At 42.9% G+C, this 26,388-nt stretch overlaps 1 protein-coding gene across 3 annotated transcripts in view; it reads right to left on the bottom strand.

The window, feature by feature from the left end:
- Positions 1-9,288: 9,288 nt before the first annotated feature.
- NRG1 (neuregulin 1) overlaps positions 9,289-26,388 on the bottom strand; it is an 836,141-nt gene continuing 819,041 nt past the window's right edge. For all 3 annotated transcript variants that reach the window (XM_036764409.1, XM_036764410.1, XM_036764411.1), the window contains 5 exons: positions 22,054-22,156; positions 18,900-19,026; positions 16,438-16,568; positions 13,724-13,930; positions 9,289-10,359 (listed from right to left, as the gene is read on the bottom strand). In XM_036764409.1, the coding sequence (XP_036620304.1) occupies positions 9,693-10,359; positions 13,724-13,930; positions 16,438-16,568; positions 18,900-19,026; positions 22,054-22,156 (1,235 nt within the window). In that variant the 3' untranslated portion in view covers positions 9,289-9,692. The remainder of the gene's footprint in view (positions 10,360-13,723; positions 13,931-16,437; positions 16,569-18,899; positions 19,027-22,053; positions 22,157-26,388) is intronic.

Genomic DNA, 26,388 nt, shown 5'->3' with positions numbered 1-26,388 from the left:
GCTGCTCTCTGACTGCCTCCTCTCTCTCTCCAAGCTGCCTCCTTGTCATAATTTAAAACATGACAAATACATGGGGAAAGCATCAGATTCTCTCAGCCTGGTAGCTGGTATATCTTGAGGTAGGTGTGTAGGTGTAGGCATCCCAGGCAGAGAGTAAGACATATTGGGTTGGGATTCTGTCACGCCACTAACTAGCTGTGTGCCCTTGATTCAGTCACTTAACTCTTTCTTTTTATTCTTGGTGCTTGGCATATAGTAGGTGCTTAACAAATATCTATTTACTAACAGTCCCTTTGAGCTTCAGTTTCCTTAAAGGAAAAATAGGGCACCTGCCGTTACAAGAATCAAAAGAGATCATATATGTACACTAAGCTGGAAGTGTCAGAACATTATGAAAATTGTGGTGCCAATGGGAAAGTCAGGCTTTTAAGGGTGAACCTCCCAAAGGCTAAATTTGAAAGCCCAGTACCACAGTATCACACCTAAGATTAGAGAAAAACTTTTCCATTAGGGCTTTTTGCCCTGCCTTGTTAGCATGGCAGAGCTTGGAAGATAGAGCAAATCTGCAGATAAGGGAAAGATGCTGAGAGGGATGACATGAATGCATGCCAGAATCTGCCTACAGAATGATTTTTTGGGGGAAGAGAGATGGAGAGATGGGGCAACTCCAAGGAGAAGGGTGTGAATGGCAGAGAGGAGCAGACAGACCAAGACAGGGGAAGAAGGATACAGTCAGAGAGAATCAGAGAGGCAGAAAGAGAAACAGAAACCACTACCAGGCAGGCAGCATGGGAGGCCAGTTGAGAGAAAGCACAACGTACTTTTGCCATCAGGTGAGATGTTATTGAAACGAACTTCAGATGTAAAACTAAAAATGAATCATGGTAATTATTACACAAAGGATCCAAAATACCTTTGGAGCCAGGCAAGTGAGCTAACTGGGCCCAGCACCAATTTAGCTTATGTAACTCCCTCCCCATCAGATGTTTTTCTCAAACTTTCTCTTCTTTCCTCAAGGCTCTCCTCCCTCGTCTGAAGAGGATCCAGAGTGAAGTGAGCAGAACCAGAACGCTGTACACAGTATCAGCAGTATTGTGTGATGATCACCTATGGTTGACTTAACTCTTCCCAGCAATACAATGATCCAAGACAATTTCAAAGGACTCATGACGAAAAATGCTGTCTGCATCCGGAGAAAGAAGCGGCGGAGTCTGAGTGCAGATCAAAGCACACTTTTTTCACTTTATTTTTTATGGTTTTTCCCTTTTATTCTGATTCTTCTTTCACAAAATGACTAACATGAAAGTATGTTTTACATGATTGCACATATATAACCTATATCAGATTGCCTATTGTCTTAGGGAGACAAGGAGGGGAAGGAGGGAGGAAAATGGGAAGTCAAATTTTATATTAAAAATTAGTGTTAAAAATTGTCTCTACATGTAATTGGAAAAATATTATTTAAATAAAAAAGACAGTTCCTGCCTTCAAAGAGCTCACAGTCTAATGGTGGAAACTCCAGTCAAACAAATATGTACAAACAAGCTATATACAAGATACACGGGAAGGAAAGTTTCTTTGGGCTCTGCATTTGGTTTCTGCCATCCTAATAGATTTAGAAAGTGATAAACAGGCTTTGGAAACTGTCATTCTGCCTTCAGACAGGGGTTCTTAGACTGGGCTCCAAAGAACTATAGGGTATCTGTGGAAAGATTTCAAGGGTGGAGGGTGTGGGGGGTGTCCATGGACTTGGATGAGAAAAAGTTACATTTTTGTTTTTGCTTAACTCCAAATGAAAGTCAGCATTCCCTTCAATTACTTTAAAGTATCATTCAGAGGAGTCCATAGGCTCCACGATACTGGTGAAGGGGTCCATAGCATAAAAAAAAGATTAAGAACTTCTTGTCTAAACTATTGGGTATCTCTATTATTCTTGAGAGCAAAACAACCACAGACCTGGAGTGAGGGGGTCTGACATTTTCTGGAATCTCTCTGGGTTAACCTGTGGGACTGGTACCAGAAAGGTCTTCCTTTTCTCCTTAATTCCTGCCCCCAAAGCCTAGCCATCAGGGCCACTGTAACTAGGCTAGGAGATGGAACCTCTTTTCCATAGTTTCTCCTGGCCCTGCCGGTCTCTGGTGATGGTACTATCAGGAAATGGGGATCCATGAAGAGCTCAAAGGGCCAAGTTTTTTCATTTACCATCAGTATTCACAAATCTATGGAGAACTCCTACCCTGGGTCTCCATTCTGCCTGTACCCCTATGATAAATGACTAACCATTTTTGGAGAGGCAGAGGATCTATGGGACTCCATAGGAATTCAAGAATCACTGCCTGGAGTCTGAGCTTTCATCCATAAGGACAGGATTAGATTTCTAATGCCAGCTCCAAAAGATGTGCCATGGGAAAGGAGGGATTATTTCCTTCCCATCAGAGGCAGCCTGGCATGGAGAGAGCTGGGCATAGTGGCAGAAGCCACCTGAGTTTGAGGCTTGTCTATAACACTTGGTTACCCCAAGTAAGGCAAGGCAATTCTCAGTTTTGTCATATATAAAATGAGTAGCGTTTCCATGGCCTAGTTTCAAATGGTTGTTGTAAAGAAAAAAAGTATTCAAGAAATGGAAGTTGTTTTTTATGAAAAGCTAGCTTCTCTTAATAACCATTTATGAGGTCATCAGTATGAGACCTATAATGGACCATTGAGTTCACATAGGCCAACTGCCTCATCTTATTACAAATAAGGAATTGTAGCCTGAGGGAGGATAAGGATCTTAGCAGCTAGGCAGTGCAATGGGTAGTGTTGGACCTGGAGTCAGGAAGATCTGAGTTCCAATCCTGCTTCAGACACTTACTACCTTGGTCAAGTCACTTAAAATATCAGCCTCGATTTCCTCATCTATAAAGTGCTCATAAGGGAACCTACCTGCCAGGGTTACTATGAAGATCAAATGAAATAACATATGTAAAGTGCTTTGCACACTTTTGAATGTCATGTGAATTCATTATGTACTGCATTTATAAAGCCTGTCCATGTCATTCTGAGACTTCTCCAAGCACCTTCTATCCTACGGGTTCTAGCTCTTAGGAACGATGAGTTAGATAAGCTCATTAAATTATTGATGCCAATGTGGAATGATGGAAGACAGTGGCCATTTGAAGTATTTCCCCCAGTAATGCCAGTTTCTGTTTGGGTATTTAGATTGTTGTTTGGCCAGTTTTCGGTTGTGTCCAACTCTCTGTGACCCCATTTGGGATTTTCTTGGCAAAGATACTGGAGTGGCTTGCCATTTCCTCCTCTAGCTCATTGTATAGATGAGGAAACTGAGGCAAACAGGGTTAAGTGACTTGCCCAGGGTCACACAGCCAGCAAATGTCTGAGGCCAGATTTGAAATCAGAAAGGTGAATCTTCCTGACTCCAGGTCTAGAGCTTTATCCACTGAACCACCTAGCTACATGTTCACCAGCTCTATTTATTGGAGCTCAGTTCAAATACCACCTTCCCTCAGATGCCATCCTTTATCCTCCAGAGATCAGCAATCACCTTGGCCCTTCAGACCTCATACAATGCTCTATTTTAGCTTGCATAGGACCTGAAATGCTCTGTGTGGTAGCTCTCTTGGGGGTCTTATCTCCCTACTCTGTTAGTTCCATGAGGGCAAGAACTGGCTTTAATATATACATGCTATATCTCCCCAATTCCCCAGTGCAGGGCTCTGCATAAAATATACAGAGAATATCTGTGGAGACACATTTAGGATTCAATGAGTTTCCATTGAAACCTTAGGAAGAACTACAAGGTCAATGGGGATCTAGATGTGTAAGGGAGAAGGGAAGTCAAAGTTTTGTCCACTCCCCGCCACCCCTCCCTAGCCAAGTAAGGCCAAATGGCCTTGGCACCAGTGATGAGGGCATCTGGCAAAGTGCTTTGGGGTCTAAAGTCAGTCTGGAATAGTTGCTGTTTTTCATCTCCCTGGATGTCATTGTACCCAGGGGCACAGCCCAGAATGGTGAGGCTTCATTTCTTTTGGTGTTTCCACCCCCATCCCTAAAAACAAAATGCTGACAGAAAGACAACATAGACATGAAATGGTTTGTAAAGTGGAGAAACAAAGGGAGACAAGGCAGCTTTCTTCCAAACCTGCCATTCAGCTTGTACTCAGGCAGAAGTGCCCAGGCCTCTTGGAGCCCGGTTGCACTCAGGTTGGTACAGCTACATTGAAACTTTGGAAATGTTGGTGGGCTCGGTAGTCATTCCCATAGATGTGCATATCTTGGCGTCTCTTCCAGTTCATGTTTTTAAGGCTCATCTGGTGAGGCAGGAGCCTTGAAGGCCAGAACATGGACTAGTGGGAAAATCATGGGAATTAGAATCAGACTCTGCCTAATTGCTGCCTTGTGACCATGAGCAAGATTTCTTCTCTGGGTCTTGGTTTCACTACCACCACCAACATCATCATCTTCATCCTCGTTAGTACTCATGAAGCATTTTAAGGTTTGCAAAGTGCTTTACAAATATTGTCTTATGTAATCCTCACCATGATTACCCCCATTTTACAGGTGGGGAAACTAGCATTTTTTAGTGTTATGAAATTTTCCATGTAAAACCCTCTTGCCCTGTAGGGTCTGGCTGAGAAATATTCCATTATTTCTGAGTGACCTCCCTCAGATTTGAATTGTGATCTTGGTTACAAGGGTAGTTTTATATGCATAGAACCCTCCCCTTCCCTTGTCCTCCTACCTAGCCCCTCTTGCCTAACACAATTTTCTGCCCAAAGTAGGCCCTTGTCAAGTTGAGATGGCTCCATCTGGGCTCTCCGATCCTAACCCAGGTTAAGCATGGATTAGATTTAGTTTCTTACATCTCCAGAACCTTCTGCTACCTTGATGACTTTCCATTTCTAGGCAACCTCATGGTTGTATAAAATGTTGTCCTTGCAATATGTTGTGAGGTCACACAGCTGGTGTCAAGGGATTCAAGCCAGGCACCCGGGCAGTTGACCCAGTACTGTTCCCTTTACCACGTGACTTCTAGTAATCTGAATGAGCCTCTTTTAGAGGAAGGCTGACTTGAGATCATGATTTGTAGTCATTTGGGTCATTTTCCCCTAACAATTGAATTTGGTCTTGGCATGCAGGACTCAGTGCCATGGATCACCACTTTAGTTTGCATGAATCTGATGAAGTGTCCTGCTGGCACCACAGGACCTGCATCTGCCTTGTCTTTAGACCATTAGGAGCAGTGGTGACATTTCCTGAAGTGACAACCATAGTCTTCCCAGCTACAAGAAGTTTTAAAGAACACTTAGTCCAATCCCCTCATTTATAAGGGAAGAGATTGAGCCCCACCCCTGGGTGTGTGTGTGTCTGTGTTTGTGTGCGAAGTACTTGCCTAAGCTTGCACAGAGAATCATCAGAGCCAGGATGAGAACCCTTAGAGCCTCCGTAGCTAAATCTAATCATCTTTTCATCATTCTCTCTTTCTGTCCCTCTGTCTGTCTGTCTCTGTCTGTCTCTGTCTCTGTCTCTTTCTGTCTCTCTCTGTCTCTCTGTCTCTGTCTCTCTCTCTCTCTCCCCCTCCCTCCCTCCCTCCCTCTTTCTCTCTCTGTAATTCACTAATGCCAGATTCCCTCTTTGAGGAGATTCTAGAATTCTAATCATAATTAAACAAAGCTGGGGGCTATGAGTAATGTAAGGTAGGTGTTAGACAATAAAAGAAGAGGATAAGAGAACCAAGGGAAATCCAACCATATGTCATCAATGGGCATTTCCAGATTAAGCTAAAGGTGATACTCAGATGAGACTGTCTGAGGTACTAGTCTCCTAGTCTGGTGTTGTAATGTCTAAACCCAACCCCATATCTGCAATGAATGTCATTTTATTACAGAAGCTGACTCATGGACAATGAAATAAATCGACAATTCCTGATGCCCTCATATTTGGGATAATCACTTCTTTAGTTTAGTTTATCAGTATCTCTAGGCCTTCAAATGTGCATTCTTCAAACACTTTCCATTACAGATACATTCTTTCTCCTGAACAATAAATTACTCTTTTAAAAAAAGAAAAAAAATAAATGGAAATAAAAGGATACATTACAATTTAAAAGAAAAGATAAAACAATGAAACACATTTTTGACATTCATCTCACAAATCATAGGAAAATGACTCTCTCTAGATGTTAGATGATTGAATATAAATATTAAAGGTCAGGATTATTTACAGTGTGACAGGAAATTGAGAGAGTACAAACAGACTTTAACTCAGGAGGACAGTGAATGATTTAAGGAAACATCTCAGTAATGTACAGTATGTATTTACAAAAGAATATCGACTAGGCATTGTGATATGTGACCATTGTAGTTTGTCTGCATTTTGCCGCAGCATTCCGAAGGTCTTTGCTCAAGGGAAATCCATGTGGCTGGTGGAACCCCACTGGTACCCAGGGGCAAAACCAGATTTTGCTTCTGTCACCTCTTGACCACAGGCCACAAAAGGAAACAACGTCCCTGAGCAGGCCCTCTTGGGCATACTCCACATACGTAGGGAGGGAGACGAGAAAGAGATGCCATGCCATTGATGGGGAACACAAAGCTGGCCATTAGGTTGAGAAAACACATGGCAATGCTTTTTAACAAATCACATCTGGGAGCAGGAGCAAGGGACACAAAATGGGAAGTCTAACTGAAAGGGGGTTTTGCATATACCACATTCCATTGCATACCCATGTGGTCCACTGTATGCTCTGCACACAGTAGGTATGTAATAAGTGTTTTTATTGATTGCTTAATCCCTGATGGGATTGGTACAGTTACAATAAACTCCCAAGGAGCAAGTTTTATTGAAGTCCCATGCAAATTGCATTGACACAGAGTATGGGGGTAGGTCGATGCACACCAGGGATGCTGGTCCTCTCTCTCTCCCCTTGCAGATGGCTGCTGCACTGAGCTTGTTGTAGGAGGAAAGAAAGAATAAAACAGTAACTGAGTATCACAGGGACATCCTGATGACCCTGGGGGTGACCTCTATGCTTGCAGCAGGATCAATCACCTTGCCTTTTTCAAGAGATTATCTTTGATCCCGGTGACAGAAGATATTAATTAGCCATGGACTTGATAGGCCACTTCAGGTTAGGATGCTGATATCTCACTGTCCTAATATTCTAGGCAGTTTGGCAATTTGGGAGCCCTGGTATTATCCTTAGGAGAAGCAAATGGACTTTGCCCTGGGTTTACTGGCTGGCATATCCAGGGCACAAGCATCAGTCTGATCACAATGATCTAGGGCTTTGATACAGCTCTATTAAGGTCTAAGGTAGTATTAGGAAATCCCTCATGGGAATGGGCAGAACACTGCCAGATCCTGCCAAGGCATCACTGAAGGAGTTAGGGGTGGTAACCTTTGGGGTTAATCTTCTTTTTTCCTATTAAAATCTTTCATCTTTTCAAGGTCCAATGACCTCAGTGCAGCTGAGTCTGTATGTCCAAGGAATCCTTATGGTGGGCAAACCAACAGAGATGCTAGTGAGCAAAGAGAAAGTGGGATCCAGAAAGCAAAGAAGATTCTAGCAGTTTGGACTAGAGGTGATTTCAAGACCCTGCTGTCTGCCATCTCCTTAGCTTGGCAAAAGTTCTACAATACTTTAAAGACATGATTAGTTGCTACTTGAGCTGTTCTTCTGAGTAACTCTGTGCTCAGCCTTCTTTCCCTACCCAAAATATCTGGCCAAAGCATTTACATTTTCTTTCTTTCTAGCTTAGCCCCTTGTCTCACTATGTATTTGTTTTATTAGTTTGGGTGAGTTCATAAATTTAATTTACCTCCAAATAAAATCTCATGTATATTTCCTGACATATAGGAGTTGACCCTTCTCCTGGAGTCCTTGCTGGCTTTAGGGTGAAATTTTCTCCACAGTACTCTGAAGCCACTAACAATACATTGGTATTTTACCCCTGTGGTAGCCCCACTCTAAGCAGGGCTCCCTTTAAATGCAGAGGGGATCTGTGAGCTTGGATTAGCCCCCAAAGTTGTAAACAAGGCACATGGATGTTTGTGATCCCATTTGTCTCCCTGAAATGAACTTTATTCAGAATGTTAATACCTACAGCCATTCTTCCGTTGACATCCCAGGAGCACATGCAAAACTGAGCCCCATATGAGGGTCTGCTTTGTGCCAAGGGTATGATGGAAGAAACCAGATGGAGGTGGCAAGAAGAATTCATGGCTTGTATGCAAAGGACCTAGGGTCTAACTGGGGGCTTATATTGAAAGGTGCTGCATTCTCAACACCAGCACCACTCCAGTGAGAAGCCACCACCCATGCAAGGGTGTCACATGTCACATGCACATTTGCATATTCTTGACAAAAATCAACATGCATAATTGGGAGCTGGCTCGATCCAATGTTGATTAGAGAAAATAATGGGGGCAGGGGGCATAATGGCAAGAGAGCTAGCAGCGAAATTGTTTATCATTTCATTCAAATTCTGCTTTTGTTAGCTTAGCATCACTCCCTTTTCTTGTATCTTCTATAAATTCACTCATCTTAACCTCTTGAGCAAGAGAATATTCTCACAAATATCACTACATAGGTCACATCTCATGACTTCATTCTCCATCACTTAAGCATCATCCTAAAAGCTATTATTTGTTTGGGACTTTCTGTTCTTTGGTGGCCCCTCTTAAGCTGAGGAGTTCTCACCAATCCTCAATGTGATGTCACAAATGATTGTACTTTTATTGTTTAGGGTCTGGTTTTTAACTGTTTGAGTTGCTGCTTCATTCCCCCAGAAACTGAGAGCAAGTGTGAGCAAGCATTCTTATCGAGGGTTGGGTTCATTTTAATGGGCAACAGGACCCTATTCCTTAAGGGATCACAAGAGTCATTGCTCTCTGTGGGAAAGAAGGAAGGTGGCAGGCAGGCAAGCAACAAGGAAGGAAGGAGGGAAGGAAGGAAGGAGGAAGGAAGGAAGGAAGGAAGGAAGGAAGGAAGGAAGGAAGGAGGAAAAGAAGGGCTAGATCCTAGTAAGAACAAGTTTCCTTCTGAATAATAATATTCATTTGTTAATGTTTTAAATTATAAGATTCTTTCCTGTCTTTGAATGTGACGATGCAGTTTTCTCCCATAATTCTTAGTAGCATGCTGCTGGACCTACTATTATTTCCATGCTCAGTGAAACAAGCCTTTGGCCAACAAAATAGACACAACTCATTGTAAATCCTGATAGCAAAGAAAACTTCCTACCAAAAGAGGATGGTACTTGGACGGGTGAACTAACGCAAGTCTTACTCACTTGGGCTCTTACTCTAAGCCAAAAGAGGAACAGTGGTAAGTCTTATGGATCCTACATCCACTCAACATGATGCAATGTACAAGAAGCCAGGAAAACTGACCATGGGAAATTTTGCAGAAATACTGTGGAACAGCAATCACTGTAACTGGACAAACTTGCTCTCAACATAACAACAGAACATAAAGGCACCATTGATATCTTTCTCATTTTTAAATACTGTAAAAAATTGCTACATATGGCACATAACACATTTTTACATACATAGATTTAATTTATAAAAGTTTTTCCTGTTTTCTATTTGCAGAACTGCTAAAATAAAATAAATTGTTTAATTTAAGGTGGAATACTTCGTTATATAAAATAAAGTTTTACACGTGAATCTATGTGTTTATTTAGGTTTTATACAGCGATAGGGTCTTGATTAGCTATTACACTGGACAGCCTGGCCTGGAACTCCTCCTGAGTGGAATAGCGGCTAGTTGGGTTAGTCCTGCTGTCAGCCAGGCGGAAGGCAGGGGCTGACTCCAAGCCAGCGGCCAGTGGCGTCTGTATACTCAGGAAAGGGGTATTTTCGCCTATTCTTTCATCTTCTGTTTCACTTTCCGAGTTACTACTCTCAGAGCTTGTGTCGCTGTCCAACCTGTTAGAAATATGGCCATCGGGCTTTGTTCTTTTTGCCCGGCGGCTGTTGACGAGTTTCTTTGTGGGCTCTGGCGCTGGTTCATACTCCTGGGTGGTCTCATACTCCTGTGTAGTCTCATACTCCTCATCCTCCACGATCCTTAAGGGGCTAGGGGGGAGGCTATTGCTCTCATGGACTGGGTTGTGGTGAAAGGAGTTGAATTGTTGGGGGTGGTGATCATATTTCTTCTCCCGAAGGCGCGGAGGCGTCACCAGGAGCAGAGGCCGCTCTTCTTCCACAAAGGGGCTGACTGCCACAGATGGCATGGACACTGTCAAGCTTGATATGGGTGGCGACATTTCAGAAGGAGGTGACTTAGGGGAGCTTGGCATGTAGAATTCTACGGGTGACATGCGAGCTGGGGTAGTCATTGCTGATACATATCTGTAAGAGCACAGACACACAAAAAATTTCCAATAAATACGGAGGGAATAAATACTGACAGAAGGGTTTGGGAGAAATTTGGGAAAGGGGGATTTTCATCATTAGCTACTTAGCCTGAGGAGCAATTCTATTTACTTTTCAGTTTTTCAAACGTCAGCATTACAGATGGGGTGCCCGCAGGGTACATCATTCAGTAGAGCTGAGGCTATTCTCCCCATTTACAAGGAAGGAACATTTAAAAATTCTATACTCAAATCCCCTTCTGTTTACTTATCTGAGTATGTAACATATCCCCCAATAAAATGTATTCCCTCCTAGAGGGAAAAGACTGGTTTTGTTTTGCCTTTGTACCCCTAGCAGTTAGCATAGATTTATACATAATCCAATGCTTAAAAAATGGCTGAGTTCAACTACAGACAAAGCAGCTATATCGAAACACTCAGTAAAACCTTTCAAATTTTAAATTGAAGCAATTTTAAATTGGGGAAGGAGAAGCATGATGAGATGGACAAGATCTCACTAGAGAGGGTAAGCATACAATCAATCAGAGCTGTTCACCTGAGCCTTCATGCCGATGGCTATGAGGCAGCCTGCAGCCCCAAAAGGTGTGATCATATGTGCTCCAGTAGACAGGAAAGGAATCCTAGTCCCTTCCCATTTGGTATATGTTGATTCAGATGGACATTGATATGAGACTGAATGGGAGTGTCTAAGCTCAAAACATGGGCCATCAAGCAAAGCCCTTAAAGCCGAGGCTCCAGATTTCTGACCTTTTAGGATAGTAACATGGAAATCCACTATATGTTAGCTACTCCAGACTCTGCCAGTCTTTAGAACAACTTTAGGTAGCTAGCAAAGTTCTGGTTGAAAACACATCCCCATAAATAACATGAGAAGTCCTCCAGGTAACCAGTATAAGGGAAGGCTTTTCACTTGGGCATGAAGAATGACACCATGTGAATGGGAGGTGGTGGTGGCAAAAGAAGAGGAGCACGTGTTGAATGTGGATCAAGGATCCTCAGCTCTGCTGAGCCCAGGAAAAAGGAAGAGCAGCTAGAGGAGTGAACATGTTACTGCAACCATTAGCCTCCGTATTGGGGGGTAAGAGGTGGGGGGTGGAGAATCGTTTTTAGGAATGGCTCAGTTAAAGGTATTTTTAGAACTGCTACCTTGAAAATTACATCAGAAAGGAGAGTGGAATACTTTGAGGACAGTGAGAGTTCACAAAAGGGTAGAACCCAGGAGCTCTGAGATCAGTGGCTAGCATCAGATAAAAATTATCCATTCAGCCATGATAAGCATATGAGACAACCTGCAGCCCTGAGGAGGGTGGAAACCCATCCTGGGGAAAAGACCAGAGACCAGTATAAGAGAAATAAATATTTAATGGGTTTGATCTGGTCCAAAGACCCAAGATTAGCAAGCATTCATAGTAGAAGCAGCTAGCTGGGGTGGGGGTGCAGTGGATAAAGCGCCACATGTAGAGGCAGGAAGACCTGGGTTCAAAGTTTGCCTCAGATACTTAATAGTTGTCTAACTCCAGGCAAGTCACTTAATCTATCTCTGCTTCAGTCCCCTCATCTATGAAATATAGATAATTGGCCCCTGTCTCCCAGGGTTCTTGTGAGGATAAAATAAAAATGTGTCAAGTGTTTGGCGAACCTCGTAACGTCATGTGAATTGTTACCGTTTTCATTATTATTGGGCCAAACACTGAAGTCTCTGCATAGATGAGAGGTGGGCAGTGCCACTGTCTAACAAGGATAAAGATGGACTGCTTTGGGCTAAGTCAATATGGCAGCTTCTGTAATTCTTGGAAAGCCTGGAGGACCAGCCTGAGAAGATAGGATTGGCTCTGATTACATTGGGTTTAATGGGCAAAAGATGACATTTGAAGGCATGGAGGAAAGGGGCTAGGGAAAGCTACAAGGCTTGGCCAAGGAGAGTGATGCACAAAAGATGGCATCACATTTTCATGGAGTCGTCCTTCCTTCCATGCTGTCTCCTTTTGTGGCTCACACCTAACTTCCTAAGTAAGCGCTGAGCTGTCGCAACCCAAATATTTCCCGGGGGCAGCCTTGGTGGTCGTGATCATTGTGATAGAGAGCCACACCTGCAGCAGTGTCTACAAACATAGTTGGGTTCATTGACTTAGCAACTAACTGAATGACAGACCTTCCTGGGAAGCACGGGCAATGTCTTGTGATGACCTGAGATCCTCAATGATGAAAGTGGGGGAAGCAAGAATATGCTTGCTCTGTACTTTGAGGTCTGCCCCATGCAGAAAATCAGACATAAGAAGATTTCACATGGTCGGGGGCTGAGTGGGAATGAGGAAGCTCCCAGTTGGCCTGGGAACTGTGAGAGAGAAGGAGAGAGGGAAATTCAAGGCCAGAGAAGTAATGACGGTAATCAGGATGGAGAGGAGCCAGTCCCCCTCAGTTCTCAAGGCTCTCTATTTTTAGGTAAGAGCTTGCTTTTGTGGTTTGGTAAGGCAAGAGAGGTTGAAGTTGGGGCCTGAGCACTGTTTCTAGAGGAACTCTCCTCTGAACCAAGAAGTCTCCCAAGTACAGATCTCTGTACCACAAGGAAGAGCCAAGTGGCTTCAAATGATGAGTTCCCTCAGCTGACTTGATATTCCTGGAAGTCACAAGTACTCAGAAACATCATTTGGGAAACATGTGCTAGGGCATGAGCCGTCTTGTTCACTCTTAGATTGGGAGCAGCTGCTTGAGCCTAGGCCCCTTGAAATGCATCCCCAAACTCTTGAGTTCAGAACAGGTCCACAGATGGGTTGTGAGGTCCAGGCAATGACGGGACTAGGCAGCTATATAGTAGTTGTTGGAATGTTTTTTTTTTTTTTTTTTTTTTTTTATAAATTGTCTTCTCTTTGTGTTGTCTATGAGCAGAGCTGTATGTGGTATGAATTGTATGGATGGCCTCTGGCCTGGTACATTGTCAAGGGAATGCATGTTTCAGCCTATATTGGGCCAGAGGGGCTCTGACATCCCTTCCTACTCAGACATTCTCTGGCCTGGGCTTCATTCTATTTCTGCTAATTCTTAGACCCTGGGCAAGCTGCTTTTCACTGGACATCACTTTTCCCATCTGTAAAATGAGAGAGTTGGGCTAGATAATCTCTAAGGCTCCTCCTCCCCCTATATTCTTTGCCCCTGCACAAAGACTCCTAAGGTAAGAAGTGTATGGAGACAGAGGAAATAGCCTTATCTACTAGGGGCCAGCATGCACCTCCTGGCTCTCGTTACTGCTCCCCAGGCAGTGCCCTTCAATGAGACAGTGGGTTCTTACTGTGATTCTCTTACGGGGGTTCTCCTTGGCAGGTAGCTTTGCCCTTCTGTTTTACCTTTCACTGTGAGGAGAGTCTCGGTAGGAATCAGGGGTCTCTCTGGCATGCCTGAGGAAGCTGTTACAATCTCGGGGACCTCCCATGCCATTAAGACGTCCTCTAGGCCCCCCAGCTGGGCTGGTGTGCCTACTGTTTTCTATGGATGAAATCACGAGCACAGAGTGGCTTTCAGAGACTATGCTTTCTGTGTGCCCATTACTCCAGCTATGGGAAAGAAAAGAACAGACAGTGAGAGAGGGAAAAAAGACTTTCAAATGATAGACAAGAAAAAAATACCGATCAAGCAAAATTGCATAAGACTTCTTTCAAAAGTCCAGTACCCTTGACTCTTGCTCACGCTCTGCTCTGGCGTGGAATTCAGAATATGGTGGGTTTGCCTTGCCTGGACAACACTAGGGGGTGGGACAGACTAGTGAGTATCTCAACTCCAAAAAGGACTCTCTTCTTCTAGTAATGGTATAATAACAATGACAGTAATAATAAATAATCACATTTACAGGCTACTTTTGTCACCCAAAATCTGTTTTACAGATGAAGAAACCAAAGTTCTCAGTGGCTAAGCAGATAGAGTAGGGCATTGGACTGGGATTCAGGAAGACCTGAGTTTGTGTTTTGTTTGTTTTCTTTTTCCCTTCTTTGTCTCTCTGATGCTTAGCATACTGCCTGGGACTTAAGGAGTGCTGAAGAAAAGTGGGTTGACTGACTATTGACTGCTGCAGGTACTTACTAACTATATGACCTTGGACAAATGACTAAACGTCTCTATGCCTTAGTTTCCTCCTTTGTAAAATGAGGGGGTTGGACTCATGGTCGAAGTACCCTTTTAGCTCATAATCGGTGGTTGTAAAATCTCATGATCTTGCCCCACCATGACCCAGTTAATGTGCTATCTGTTGGAGGATCTGAATTCAGTTCAGGCTCTAGGTCCAGCTCTCTCTCCAATATGTCTTGTTTCCTCTCCATAGCCTGTTAGATCATCAGTTTCATTATCATAGTACATAGCTCTGGGTGATCGTCATCACCCACATTCCAAAGTTCAGTGTGCTCAGAGAGATCCAGACTCCTGGAGTGGATGTTTATGTGGCACAGTGAAAGGAGTGCTAGACTTGGCACCAGGTGGCTTTGAGTTGGAATCCTCTCTCAAATACTTTCTACGTGACAAGTCATTAACCTCTTTCAGCCTCGTTTTCCTCATCTCTGAAATGGCACCTAATCCATCATTGTTGTGAGAATCAAATGAGAACATTTTTGCACATGTTTTGCACTTTCATAAAAGCCCTACATAAATGCCATTGATTGTAATATCTATTATTGGAGTACTGGTGGATGCTCAGAGTTTCTGCTTCTTCACCAGTAAAGTCATTTCGCTAAAACTGTCAGCTAGAGGCATCAGCAGTGGAAATCCAGCTGTCCCTGAAGCCAGCTTTGAAGAGTAACCCCAAATTTGTAGAAAGCTCTCCCCAAATCTCTTGGAGGGACAAAGCAGTAGCGCTTGCCTTCCGGTCTTCCGAAGCCCAGGGTTATGCTCAGGGGGAATATTCCATCGCTTAAGAGAGATCATATTCCCTCCATGCCTTAGGGGACAGCTCTTTATGAGGTATTGTGGTCAAGAATTTTATGACCTGGTTGGCAACCTTGGACAATGATGAACTTCAGCGCCCTTTCTTAGGTTAGACTCCACATAACCGTAATGTCATCTTGGAGTTTGCAGCATTGGACTTGAGGTTAGGAAGACCTGGGTTCAAATTACACCTTAAAACTGTACAACTTGTGGGCCCCTGGGCAAGTCACTTATTTGCCTGGGCCTCAGTTTTCTAATCTGTAAAATGTAAAATGAAAGGGTTGGATTTGATGACTTCTAAGGTTTTTTAGCACTAAACTAATGAGCTTTGAAAATGATCTATGAGATCTTGAGTCCTATTGGCCCAGACTTTAAGAACACAGTGCAGTTGAAAACCTTGAATTAAAAAAAAATACTAAAATACATAACCTAGGTCAATAATCAAGACCTCAGTCCCACCTGGTGACTCCATTAATGCTGCTCTTTGAGTCAGAAAACCTGTATTCAAATCCTGCTTCCACAGCTTACTAGTTGTGTGACTCAGGGCAAGTGACATAAACTCTCTGAGCCTTGGTTTCTTCATCTTTAACATGGACACAATAACAACACCTCCCTTACAAGGCTGTTGTAGAAATCAAATGATATAACATAGGCACAGCACTTTGAAAACCTCCAAGTGCTATAGAAATACCAGTAATGATAAGCATACCAGCAGCCATAACAACAATGAAGACAACAGCCAGAAGCACTCAGGGCTTGGATCTTTGTGCAAGTTGACTTGTATATTAGAACACTTCTCTTCCAGCCCAGCATCAAAGGACATAAGATCTTGGTCAGAAATTTGGGGTCTATATCCAGACTTTTATCTTCTCTAAAGTAAGGAGATATTTTTCTAAGGTCTCTTTCTAGTTCTAAACTCTATAATCTTATGATTGGAATAAGGCAACTATACAAGGAAAAACAGTGTTTAACACTTATGTGGGTTTCAACACCTTGCCAGAAAGGGTGAATATTTTCTCTAAAAATAGAAAAAGGTTTTGATCAGATCCTTGTGGGAGCACATCTTCTCAGAGGCTGTTTTACTTTTTTAAGAAGACAACAGCCACAAAAAGTCTGTTCAAGGCTAAGTCATTTTCATCAATCTTTATACCTGTGGCTGGGTGTCTGTGTGGCAGCCATGGAGTGATGAGCTGGTGAGGTGCAGTGACTAGCTGAGAATGATGTCTCTGTCTCTCGTTCAATGACGTGCTCACTAGAGATGATGTTCTTGGATACATACTGCTGGAGAGACAAAGAAATAAAGAAGAAACCACATTATGAGTGCATACATTTCAGAAAACAACTTAGAAATGCTGTTAAACTGTAAATTAGGAGATCAAAGTCTGAATCCTGCCTCTGACACTAACTAGTGGCATGAAGTCACTCCTTGCTTCCTGTTGCCAATTCTGTTCTCTTCCTATCACCACCACTTAGCAATCTGTCTTCCTCTGAGGTTCATCCTTTCAAATTCATCCCTCCATCCAGATCCTAGTGGCTACTATTTAACAACATTCTCCTTCCTTTCTCAATGAGTTTAGTGCCCAGTCTATTGTATCTCTCCCTACTTCAACTTATGGCCTAAAACTAAGGACATCAACACACATACTGATATTCCCTGAAACACCTTAATTTCCTAGCTCCTCAATTTACTCAGTTCCTGTGATGTACTCCTCTGCTTAACCTCAGTCACCAAGATGGTGGAAGTCATGACTTTACCATCAACCAGAGGTGCTCCACTTTCATATTCATGAACTCTAAAATTAATTAATATGATTATAATCTATTATCATGCCATATTTTCCAAAAGTTTATGATCCTTATTTCTGTTCTTCACTTTACTGTGATTTCTGTTTCTACTACCCCTTTGTTCTTTCATGGGACATCATCCCTACATGGTTATAATCTCCTTCCTTCCCTATCTCCACCCCTTGGTGAACTGGTTCAACTCTACATTGTCCTTCACTCCCAAAGACCTTATCCTCTAGTCTCAATCCCAATGCCACCTTGCCAATCCCCAACCTTTCATTACTCTCAACATCTACCTCTTTTGCTACTAAATTGCTGCTAAAATTCATGTGCTGGAGATGTTTTCTGAACCATGCTGAGTGGGTTAACTATAAATTTATGTTATCAAACCTCAACTGGGCCCTCACTGCAGCAAGGTAATTGTTCCAAACCTTCCCAAATCCTACTCATCACAATAATTATTCTAAACCATTTCAACCTTCTGCAGACAACTTGTAGTATAGTGTTCCTTATGTCATCCCAATCTCACAGATACAAGAATTGAGAATTAAAGAATTCATATACAAGGTCACATTCTACTAACACATTGATCTTTTGTCGAGTCTCCTCACTCAAATTCTTGGCTTTTTCCACTCTCTTCCTAGTTTTCCACTTACCGCTTCTGTTCTTTATTCTCCCATGAAATTCAGCTCTTAAGGTCATCATTAGATGAACTGGGCAGCTGGGTGGCACAGTGGATAGTTATTATTATTCTTATAAATAGCCCACATTTATACAGCACTTTAAGGTTTGGAAAGCACTTTACAAATATTACCTCATTTGATCCCTACAACAAGTTTGTGAGATAGGCACTAGTGTTACCTCTATTTTACTGCTAAGTGAACTGAGGGAGACAGAGGCTTTCCGGGTTTAGTCAGTAAGTATTTGAGTTAAGATCTGAACTCAATTCTTCCTGATTCCAAGTCCAGTGCTCTAACCATTGTACCACCTAGCTTACTAGATGCCAAGTGCTGGATTGGAGTCAGGAAGGCTTGAGTTTTTCCTTTTGGGGTTTTACATCATTACATTTGAGTAAAAGAATACTTGTGTGGTGATTTGAGGTTTACAAAGTACTTCATATGTGACCTTATTTGATCCTCACAACAATTCTGTGAAGGGAATGCTATCATTATGCTATTTTATGGAGGTTCACTGACTTTCTTAGGGCGACACAGCTACTAAGTGTCTGAGGCGGGAGTCAGACCTCAGTCTTCCTGACTCTTAGCCACTGTGCCTTTCAGCTCATAAGGATTTCATCAGCACAGGATCAGCACAGTGTGATTAGTTCTCCCATCACTGCCCTAAAATCTATGACGTATTAGATTTCTATCCTGGGAAGGATATTGCCAGAGGCACATAGAGATCAAGTAAGATGCCTGTCGTAATGTCAGTAGATGTCAGAGGTGGGATCTGAACCCGGGTCTCCATGATTCCAAACACAGCATGCTATCCTCGTGGCCAAGTCCACTATGGTCGTGGTTCTTTTTCTTTGCCATTATTTTTCAGGTGAAATAAGTAGGCAAAATGCTCAAGTCAAAAGGAACAGAAATCTTGACATTACGATCCAACCAATTAGTGAATCAAGCTGGAAGAGGAAACATGTTTGTGTCATAAACCAAAAGCACTTGAAAAATGTTCCTATTATTTCCTCCTGGAGAAATTCCATATTCCTGGAAGCTCCCATGATAGTAGTCACTGAGAGCACAAACCCTATACAGAAGTAACTCAAGGCATAGCCCACTCGGGCAACGTTCCTCACGATTCATTCTCAGAGCTCAGGCAACCTACATTGACCAGCTGCACGTTCTCCGGGGGCGGGTTGGGGTGGTGAGGCCCATTGGCCATGTTCACCATATTGTTGCGTTCTGAACGAAGGCTTTGCCGTAGCCGGTCGTGAAGCTTTTTTCGCTGCTTCCTGCACACAAAAGACAGAATTGATTTTTAGTCAAAGGAGGAGCAAAGGGCATTTCTGAGTACAGTCAGATCACTCTCCTATCTCTGGCAAGTTAGCAGGGTCTTGCATCTATTGATGACATTATAGGGGCAGCTCCAGAAAACAGGGCTAAGGGCCTTTGAAGGTAGAAGCCTGGGATGGTGAAGTCTTCCCAAATCTTTGGATACTAATCAGCATTCTTGAGAAAGTGACATATCCTTATTACTCACTAGGTCCTCATCAATGGTATTGTGTTCATTGGTACTGATAAGAGAGAAAAGGCACAGTAAAATGGAAGGAATATTGGCTTTGGACTAAGGGGTCAAGCAATGAATGCTAGCTCTTGCTCTTGGTACCTGTGTGTTCTAAGCCAAGTTACTTCCCTTCATTATCCCTCAGTTTATGCATCTGTATAGCGGGAGGGTTTCTCTAGATGACCTCTAGGAACCCTTCCAGCTGTAAGTCCGATGACATTATGCCATGATGGGAAGATGGTTAGTGATGCTAACACTCCTACAAGGCATGCTTTATTATAGACAAGCAAAATTGGCAAAAGATTTTTAAGAACAAAGTAGTCTAATGGGGAAGGGACAGATCAAGATGGTTTCACTTATTTTATTGTTGCAGGTCACATAATCTCAGAAAATTTCAGAGCAGGAAGAGGCCTCAAATGCCATCTACATAAAGTGGTACCCCAACAAGGACTCCTCTATAATTCATGGGTAGGAATAAAATTGATGTTGTATTTGGCAAACTTGAAAGAGAACTTTCATTTCCCCTACTGTGCCTTATGAGCTACATGAACTCAGGCAAGTCATTTAACCTCTCTGACTTAGTTTCCTTAGCTGTAAAAGATGGCCTCTTAGAATCTCTTCCACTTCTACATCAGATTCCCTGATCCCTCCATAAGGACTGTGCTTATTGACTCTAATGCACTGATGCCTTTAATGCTGTGTGTTGCTGGTGCCTCTAGTAGTGTTTTAGCCCCTTCTTAGACTGTGAGTGACTTGAGGGCAGGGTCTTATCTAAAAGGCTTATTCCCTGCCCTTCCCCCTTGCGCACCTAGTGTGGCACACTTCACACAAGATATACTTGGTAATTGACATTTTTTTCCCATGGCACTATGAGCTGCCACTGACTTGGCTCAGTGGCCCTAAATAGCCTGAGTGATTCAGGCCTCACTCTCCTGCTCTAAAAAGAGGGAGTATGGACCATGTCTATCTTGTACCTAATCTGCTGTGATTCTGAAGTATTCAGGATGCATGTTGCTAAGAAATTACATAATATTGTATCATATGTTTAATTCTAGTATCATACGACTGTATTAGGAATGTGGGCCTGGGGGCAGAGGAGAAGCTATGCCTTGCCAGTGACATTATGATACCAAAAAGTGATTTTTTTTTTGTTCCTCAAAGTCATCTGTGTCTGACTCGAATACTTCCCCCTCCAACAGCTGGCCTGACATCACTGAGGAAATCAGTACTGGGACAGAAAACAGTGCTGCCAAAGAAGAACGCTGTTATGGAGCAGAAGGTTCCGTTAATCTGATCGTATCTGAGTGGAGCGAGTTGGAGTACAGGGGCCAGAAGGAAATACTGATTTGTTAAGAAGCATGCATGGTTTGGAGGACACAAAACTCAATAAAAATGGTGCCCAGGGCTTTTCAAGCTTGGCGAATGGTGATTTCCAAGCACTTCCACCATCTCCTGTCCCCTCATGAAATGTGCTTCACTCTCACCAGGCACATTGTAAACAGCTGCACTGAGGACTTATTGAGTGGAAGTGGAAAACTTCAATGCAGATTCTAGAAAATGATATTTTAATAAGCAAGGTAATCATTTCTTTTCTGAGTCTCCAACAGAGGTGGGGCTTTTACCCTTAAATAGCTATTAGACACTTGTTTAGAGTTCCATATCCATAACCAGCTATTTCACACAGTTAATTAGCCAATTCACAGCTTATTTAGTAAGCAGCCAACATTTAGTCATAGGCCTAGGGGTAAGGGACCAGAGAGGGCATTGATTCTAATCTTCTCCAGATGATGATACTGAAATTCATAAAAGGGAAGTAGCAGAAGCAGCATTTGAACCCATTTCCTCTGACTCTAAATCAAATGCTATTTCAAGTATGCCATGCTGTCTCAGTGGTGGAATGAATAGGGAGTTTTCAAGCCAGAGACAGGAAGATCCAATTTTGAATCCTTCCTCTGACCATGCCTTCAGAGCTGGGTGACCGTGAGTAGGGCACTTCACTTCTGTCTGCGTTAACTTCCTCAGCTTTTTCATCCTCTACAATTCTTTCCTGGTCTATCCATGATCTCAAGTCACTCGATCAACACTGCTGTAATCTAGCTGTGTGGCTCCCTCATCTTCTGATTACTCAGAGAACTCTCTAAGATTCTAAGTCACAAAGGAGTCACTGATATGAATCAGTACAGGGCATTTTCACTTGGGGATTTCCTCCGTATTAATGAAATGCTAGATCAGGATCAAAAACAAACACCCTCAGGGAATCAGAAAAGGATGGAACCTAGGGAGCCCTTCAAGCCATTTGTTTTCAATTATACTTCCCCCAGCTTCTCATTGTTGTGGTCAGCACAACTGTACTGAATGAGAAGCGCTGATGCCATCTCAGTACTGAATCATCACGGGTGTTGACAAACTTAATCATCTGATTTTCTGTGTTTATGTGTGTGCGTGTTCTAAAGTCTTTGTGGCCACCACTTGGGGAGGGCTGAGTCAGTAGCAATGAGCTGGCTATCTCTATCACGAAATACTTCAAGGAGCCGTCATTTCTTGGTGCAGGCGTGCCTTTCCCCTGTGCTGATCACAGTCCATTATGAATCTGGATGATTCAGAGCCAGAAAAACAAACCGAAATAAAGGCAAGCAACAACAACCCCCTTTGCTACCGGGTGGGCGGTGGGGCCTGATTCTCTTCCCAAGGAGCTCTCTGCCTTCTTACCAATCTGTGCTAATGATAGAGAAAGACAAGGAAGAGGAAAGTTTACTTGGTTTTGCAGTAGGCCACCACACACATGATGCCAACCACTAGGAGGGCAATGCAGATGCCAGTGATGGTCAACACTCTTTTCTGGTAGAGTTCCTCAGCTTCTGGAAAGGGGCACAAGAAGAGCATGTTACCAGGTATACTCTGCATTCTGAAAAAGCAAACAAACTGAACATTTGGCATGCTACATGATACCATCTCTACTCTTGAGAAAAGAATAGGGGAAAAAACAAAACAAAATAAAATATGGCGACCAGTCACAGAGAATAACTTCAGCATATTGGTGCCATTCAAAACCAAAACACTCAATAACAGAATTCCATTTAGAGCAAGCTACAAATATACTTAGGGATTATTTGAACAAGCCAAATATAGACATTGTAAATATTATGTATAATAAATATTAGATTAAGAAAAAAATCACAACTGTAGATTTTTGGTTTTGTTGGTTACTCTTGCAAAGACTGCTGGAATAAACATTAAGGCAGTGAATGACCAAGGATTGTCTGGATCCCCTTTGACATTTGTTTGTTCCCAGTGACTTCCCTTGCATTCCAGCGGGCTTTACAAAAAGCATTTTAATCAATGAAAAAGGTGAAAAGAAAATAAAGGACAAACTCAAAAACATTTGCAAACATAAGCTTGGCTTGTAGTTACCAAAGGCAATGAGGCAAGACCTTGTGTCTTCAAGGGTAAGATCAAACGTAAGGAAAACCAAAGCAGCCTCACTTGGAGCCCTGAGGCATTGTATCAGAGAAAATGCAATGAATGACTTACAACCCCAAAAGGGGGACTGGGCCAAAATGCCACTTGTTTTTAAAGGGACTAGTCTTTGGCCTTCCCTCATCCCTGCCATGGAGATAATTAATCATTAGAGAGAAATCATTAACGTGAGTCATGTTTGGCAAGGACTTAATCACACATTCCACTGTTGGTCACACTTAGCAAAAGAACCCCTCAATGTTGAAATATCAAAGTTCAACTCTCATAGCTCAGATGTGGAGACCTTCCAGACCTTTATGGGAACCTGATCTCCCATTCTGGAATGCTGCCCAATAGAAACAGAAGGGGGTACAACTAGAGGTGGGTTGGATCCCACTTCTTGGAGGGAATGAGGACTTGGTCAGACTCAAGTCCAGTCCCTCACAAGATGAAGTTTATTTAACAGTGGCCTAGATCTCAAAGGAACTGGTATCCAACCTCATTAATTACAATGATTAGGATATAATCACAAGAACATTCAAAAATAGAACTCCACTGGTGTGTGTAATTACTGAGTCAAAGCTGGAGACTTGTCTCCCTAATTAAGTTGGTCAACAACAAACCAGTGCATGTTGCAAAAACAGAATTCGTCAGCCAGCCCTTGACAAAATCCTCTTTAACACCCCCTTCCATTTTTCTCTCTCTGTTGGAAGAGATATTTGCACAATATTTTTCTGAGAACAAGTGAATTTTAATTTCTCTGATAAAATGCACTTTATCATTATTCAGGGCATCTTTCACAAGCTGAGCTCATGATCATCAAGTTCCAGCTACCAGGCTAGGAACATTGTCAAATCCAATTAATAGTAAGTCTGATTGTGAATAAGGGAAGGAGAAGAAAAGTCCATGGGTAAAAAGGATGACAGGTTGTCATGGATTAAACAACAACACCGACAACAACCACACTAATGAAAAACAGTCTTGGAGTTGGAAGGTGAAAGGCAAATCAAATGCAGAGACTGACAGACAGAAGCATGGAGGGAGACAAAGAGGAATAAAGGTGAGGACAGGAGAGGGTTAAATGTTAATATTAACAAGTCAACTTTAGGCTCTTGCCAGCATGCTTCATACTGGGGAGAAACAATGTGAAGAGATATGTGAAAGAAAGGTGGAAGTAAAGTTGGAAGGGATTTCCCATACAGCATAACTGCTTAGCTAGCCTAATGGGACCTCTGAGTGGTAATAGAGAAACCAAGAGACCGGTATGAGAAAATGTGCAGTGGGCTGGAGGGCCCCCAGGAGACACGCCAGCAGGGAATGGTCATGGCCCATCTTCCTCTGGACCACTTCCCTATTGCCAGGCAGATGGGATGGGAGCCCGCGGGGCTGGGGGAGCCTGGTTAAAGTATTTTGTTCTGTGTTTTAGCTCAGCAGCGATTATTTTTGGTCTTGGTGGCTGAGTTAATACACCAGGAGGCATAGATGGGAAGCAGTCCAATTCAACCCTCTTTGTCCTTGATACAAGGCAAATTCTCTTGCCTACCACTTTTCTTCTTTTTTTTTCCAACTCTTTAAATGGGTTGCAGGTTGCTTCCTTTACTGGGATCTCTTGATGGCTCTAAAAAGGAGGCCTTCCTTGTGAATTTTTTTTTTTTGCAAAATACCTATCAGGAATGATGAAATTGCAAATCTCCATTTGGGCAATGAGCTAGGCTCTTCCCACTAGTCTTCTTACTAAAAACCTGTCTTTGAAATAGCCAGGTGGATCCCTCTCTTGAGGGCAAAATTCACTCCCATTCTGTTCTTTATACCAGTGGCCCAATGGAAGCTGATGTGGCTTTATATGAGAGAAGTATAGGGAAAATGATAATCGAGGAATAGGGAAGTGACAGTCCCATTGTACTCAGCCCTCATCAGACCACCTCTTGAGTTTTGTTTTCAGTGATGGGAACCAAAGCTCAAACAAGGCACTGAAAAATCAGTGCTTATCTAATGGAGGGATCAGGCATTTAATTCATGAACAAAGAATGGTTTGTACATTTAAAGATGTAAAACACCATTCTTAACTCTGGTTACACAAAACAGGTCCTAGGGCAGGATTTGCCTATGGGCTGTGCTTTGTTCATCCCAGTTCTAGAGGAGGGCAAAACTAAGATAGTTCAGTGCCTAGAGATCATTCCATGTAAGGATTGAAGGAAGTGGACATGATTAGCTTGGATAAGAGAAACCTCAGTGGGGACAAAGATTCTTAATATCTTTCAAAAGCGGCCATGTTGATGGAGGAGATACTAGATTGGTTCTGTTAGGTTCCCCGAACCCCTAAGGATATGATTGGAAGTTACAAAGAAACAAATTTAGGCTTGGGGTATGTGGGGAGGGGGTGTGTGGAATTAAATTTAAAAAAAAGAACCTAACTTCCTGAGAGAGCTGTCCCAAAGTGCCACAGGTGTGGCTTCCCCCTCTTCGGGGATCTACAGGCAGAGGCTACATGAGCACCTATCAGGTATATCATATGGTGGATTATTTTTATTTATGAGTTGGACTAGGTAGTTGCCTCTTCCAGCTCTCAAATTCCATGATTCCCTGTGGATAAAGGCCATCCACACACACTTAGAATAGCCAATGGAAAGGAGGCAGCTGTTAAGGAATGGAGGTGTGAGCTTTCTGCAGTTTATCAACTTCAGCGGACACACGATGGATCTTGTGCCGAAGTCCATTATTTGTGCTGCTTTCAATTTATAGGACCAGCTGAATCACACAGCATTAATTGTGTTTGCTGGGATAGATTTGGCAGTAATTCAAAAGCACTAAGGGAAGGATCCTTGGAGAAAGCTACAGCAATATCTTCTGAAAAGATTTGTTCCTCCCTACAGATGCTGTTACAGGGTCAGCAGGGCAAGAACCAATCAGATGCAGAAATTCAAAAAAAAAAAAACGCAGCTAATCTGATAGGCCAGGAACCGATGGGGACATCCAAGCATCGCTGCAGCATCACTGCAGCCTTGGCTCACTGAGCCTTGAATCTGGTTGGCTCTGGTCTGACATGAAGTGGCCAGCCTTCCATAGAGATGACCTCACTCTTTTCTACTTTTAGATCCACTGCCTTTAAGATTTGAGCTTTCTGGAGTAGATGGAGCCTGAGATAGGACATCAGAAGAGCTGCCTCTCCCCAGTGGTCTTCTGCTATAAATGTTTGTTGGGTTAGCTCGTATTCATTGCACCGGACTGCACTCCATGGACTTTCTGCTGTCACTGATACATCCTAGGAACCGGGGTCCTCCCCATTCTGGGACATGAGTCCGTAATGGAGGGGGAGCCTTACAAAAAGCCAGTTTCCCTTTAGAGAGGGTACTAGGCATTTGCATACAAGCCCTGAGGAGCAAACTTTCATTTATATGAAGGATTTGGTGACAAATTCTCTTTGGCTCAGTTTATTATTGCTGTCATTGAACGATGATAACAGCGACACCAATAATGAGGCTTTTTATGTTTGCTTGTGAGAAGCACCGTCAAGCCTATGACTACACGGCTGACGAAACAGGCATGTGAGTGGGGCCACTCAAATGCAGCGTATCATGGCCGTATTGTGCTGGAGTCTAGCCTCCACCCAGTTAAGCTGTCACACCAGCCTGCC

Source organism: Trichosurus vulpecula, chromosome 6 (genome assembly GCF_011100635.1).
Source record: "Trichosurus vulpecula isolate mTriVul1 chromosome 6, mTriVul1.pri, whole genome shotgun sequence".
NCBI classification, from domain to species: domain Eukaryota; kingdom Metazoa; phylum Chordata; class Mammalia; order Diprotodontia; family Phalangeridae; genus Trichosurus; species Trichosurus vulpecula.
The sequence above is the reverse complement of the archived record's forward strand: the minus strand, read 5'-3'. Positions and strand labels throughout refer to the sequence as shown.